This window comes from Primulina tabacum, unplaced genomic scaffold (assembly GCF_025594145.1).
Source record: "Primulina tabacum isolate GXHZ01 unplaced genomic scaffold, ASM2559414v2 Contig440, whole genome shotgun sequence".
Lineage (NCBI taxonomy): Eukaryota > Viridiplantae > Streptophyta > Magnoliopsida > Lamiales > Gesneriaceae > Primulina > Primulina tabacum.
Genome location: NW_027459750.1, coordinates 1272 through 4971, shown reverse-complemented (window position 1 = coordinate 4971; position 3700 = coordinate 1272). Strand labels below are relative to the sequence as shown.

Genomic DNA, 3700 nt, shown 5'->3' with positions numbered 1-3700 from the left:
TCCGAGATTCTTTTACTAGAACTGTGTTGTTGTTCTAGATTTTGGATTTTTGTTTGAATATCTTTTAGTGTTCCAATAATTTTTTCTTTTTTTTCCAAAGATTTTTTAAATTTTACGTGATATATAGTATAACTGATTGTCATACTATACCATCTTTTGTATCTCTCTAAGATCTCCGGAGAGTTTAGATGAATCTGACTATTTTTAGGAACATGTTATCTTGATTCATAAACTTATCTTAGGCTCTGATATGTCTCTATTTGTTCATGATGTCTAATCTTGATTAGATCTTCTCCCATCAAATATTCGAAAGAATTAAAATAAATCCATTAAATAATTAATTTTAAACTTATGTTCGAATTCATACTTTCAGAAAATCTCATCCTCGAATATTTAATTACACGATAATAATAATTTTATATACTTAAATCGGGTTTGATACTATTTCATGGTCCACCATACTAATGTCTTAATAAAATAGAATAAATGGTAGTTGAATAGATATTTTGTTAACATTAGGGATCGATTGGGTTTTTACATCACAGGCAAATAAACAGAGTCTTGAGTCTCAGGACAGATATTGTATTATTGATTTTCTTTAAAGGAAGAAGGATTTTTATTTAATATGGCTTCGAGGTCTCTCTCATTCGTAAATGTTTTTTTCACTACACAACTCAACACGAGATTCAAGCAAGCAATTTTTGAAGTAGAGTGCTACACTTAAAGTGTCTCAATGGTAATTGATGTGAAACTGAGAATTTGTACCCACACTTCAATATTGCAGTCAAGAATTCTTGCAGTTTACAAATGACAAAAAAACAACACTATGTGTATGTATGCACGTTAACTAGAAGATGTCATTCCTCCTCATCGCTAGACTCAATTTCGAGCGACTCCAACTTTTCATAAAAACCCTCTAACTCCTCCTCGCCGAACCAATCGTTTCTCATCTGCGTCGAACCAGCAACAACAAACAACGTAGCGCCACCATGTTACGACATGATTCGCGAGCTTGCATCAATGGACAAAGTGAAGAAATAAAACATTTAACTCACAAAGTAAGGGTAGCCTTTATTGATGCTCAACTCTTGAGGAGCACTCTCCATGAAAAGATGTGTATAGTACAGAACAAAAACACCACATTCCTCACCATTTCTCTGCTGTGGAACCTGAATTTCAATTTTTTTTTAAGAAACAGAGAACGTATACAGTTTAAGTCATTTATAAACGTTCATACTCGAGGACATTGCTACCTCGGGAACCAAAAGGGGAATGTCATTAATCAGCTTTATGTTCTCATGTCTATCCTGTGTTTCGAATATGTCCACGACGAAACTGTGAATTGTAAAAGCATTTTAAGTGAATCATGAAACATAAAGTGGGCATTTTAAAGTATCATCCATACTCAAAAGTACCTTCGTATAAGGGGCTCGAGTCTCATAGGATCCAACGCACGCAGCGAGTCGAGCAGCAGCATACATGGAGTCCTGGTTCCGGATTTCAGGCTTTCACCAAAGTGACACATGATCAAGAGATACCAGTGAGACCTAATAAAATAATGCATTGATTAGTCCGTACCGAATGGGACGCCCTTAAGGGCAGGCAGGCAATGCAAGGTTTTGTTGTAAGAAGGTTGCATACCACATGACAATGGGAACAAAAACATATGTTTTCGAAAATATGTTCTCCTTCTTGATCCAAGTCAGTACCCTATCTCTAAAACATTCGTTATTGTACATGCAAAACCATAGACAGTTTAAGTATGTGCACCGGTCCCTTTTCTCTTCTGGAGTATCCATCCATATTCTCCTACAAAATCACCAAATTTTCGCAAAACTATATATATCTTGGACTCAATGGCATTGTAAATTGATAAAACCATACCGGAAATAGCGATCGAAACACGTTGTCATACAACCTTCCGCGTAGGGCAGATTTTATCCTCGGAAATCTCCTTGGTAGCCCAAGAGAACGAAAGTTGTGGGAGACATCATTCCAATCACTTGAGACAGATCTTTTTTGTTTACATTTTCTATGAAGGTATGCACGTCTATTTGGGCACTCGTTCGGAATCCTTTCAATGGAAGACCCATCTGAAACAACCACATAGATCACGAGTCCACGGCGTTGTATCTTCTCAACAAACAAAAACAGGAAAAATAAAATTAGAGATTTTGCTAAGCAAGCCCTTTAATTAACTCAAAGTAAGACGATGAAACAGTGAGCGATTAAATCGATTCAAAGACAAAGAGGAAATCACACATCAGCACCACAAATCGATTCAAAAAGAAACAGAACAAGCCCGCATTTATGTGAAGAAGTAACAATCCAAAATCAAACCAACACGAAACATAAGCGAAAAACGAGCAATGCACAGATGTAGGATTCTTTTAATTTTTTTAAAAAGGTGAAAAGTTGAATTAAACCATCGTCCCGATCTTCATTCTTTGCTCCTTCGAAACCCTCGTTGGAATCTTCATGAACCCCTGGATTCAAGCAGCAGAAGGAGTTTGCTCAGTGAACTGGAAGTAAACCACGACATGCAAACATGTTTCCCGTGGCCGTCGCAGAGAACGTCGAGGAGGTGGTGGTTCTAGTTACGGAACGGTCGGGAATAATAAAAATAATAATAATATTATATATTTTAATTGAAAAAATCATTAAATCTTTTTAAAAAAATTACAGAAAACTATAATCAATGGGAAAAGGAGGGGTTTAAAAATGGACCTTTATTTTTTTACCTGAAGTAAATGACAAAATCTTGATTAAATAACATGGGGGCCGCTCCCCTTTCACCCTTCTTCGATACACATATTGATCTCCATTTTACAATTTTTACTTTCCCTGAAAATGTATCTGGACACGAAGTTTCACCGGTTCATTCCATCCTACATGTAAGAGCACTACCCCATGATAGAATCAAGGTCCAAATTTAGCCACACATACATGGAGTCCACTAATTTTTTAAAATCACATATGTGTGTGAATCTTGTTCATCCAAATTATGTGGGGACACAGCCCCCACATGTAGCATCGACCTAACCAGTTTCACCCACTATTGTTAACTAGCTTTCCTACATGCGTACAAAAATAAATATTTTCTTTTTTAAATTGGAAGTAGAAAAAATATTATATCTTGAAATTTTAAAAAAGTGTTTTTGTTAATTATTTTAATTTTAAAAAATCTAACAACAAATAAGCTATATAAGCAATTAATATTTCACATTTTCTCCATCCGTTGGATTTTCATTTATTATTAATCATATTAGCGGGATTAGTAGCTCTCTCGTGAGACAGTTTCATGGATCTTTATCCGTGAGACGAGTCAACTTTGTTCATATTACATAATAAATAATATTTTTTTATACAAAATAATTTTTTTCATGGGTGACATCCGTCTCACGAAAATTTTTGTGTTGTATAACCTAAAATCCAAAGGGGTATCATTAAATACCGAATCTTGCGTTCTATAGACATATTTAACAGTGGTTTCAAAATTTCCCATTTTGTACTGATCCCGCGGTTCGATATGATGAACGTGTATTGATCTCCCGATCTTCTCATAAGATTTATTTCATCAAATGGACAAAGTAACGTTAATTAAGGTCACATTTTACAATAAATGAGAATAATACAAAATAAGTAGGATATAAAATAGAAGATTTGATTATTTAGCCTTTCATTTATATGTTTTTAGGCA

At 34.8% G+C, this 3700-nt stretch overlaps 1 protein-coding gene across 1 annotated transcript; it reads right to left on the bottom strand.

Annotated features, from left to right (window-relative positions):
- Positions 1-857: 857 nt before the first annotated feature.
- Positions 858-1891, bottom strand: LOC142534255 (putative ubiquitin-like-specific protease 2A). Its single transcript, XM_075641193.1, has 6 exons — positions 1885-1891; positions 1642-1809; positions 1416-1547; positions 1254-1335; positions 1056-1169; positions 858-950 (listed from the first exon to the last, which is right to left on the bottom strand). Exons 2-6 carry the CDS (start codon positions 1797-1799, stop codon positions 858-860), a joined length of 579 nt encoding a protein of 192 aa, XP_075497308.1. The 5' UTR covers positions 1800-1809; positions 1885-1891.
- Positions 1892-3700: the final 1809 nt, after the last annotated feature.

Bases quoted from the DNA above. Each gene is read 5' to 3' on its own strand.
- LOC142534255 (XM_075641193.1), bottom strand. From the start codon at position 1,799: ATGGATACTCCAGAAGAGAAAAGGGACCGGTGCACATACTTAAACTGT. The intron at 1,170-1,253 runs GTAGCAATGTCC...ATTGAAATTCAG, and splicing joins TTCCCCTTTTGGTTCCCGAG to GTTCCACAGCAGAGAAATGG. The intron at 951-1,055 runs GTGAGTTAAATG...GGTTCGACGCAG, and splicing joins ATAAAGGCTACCCTTACTTT to ATGAGAAACGATTGGTTCGG.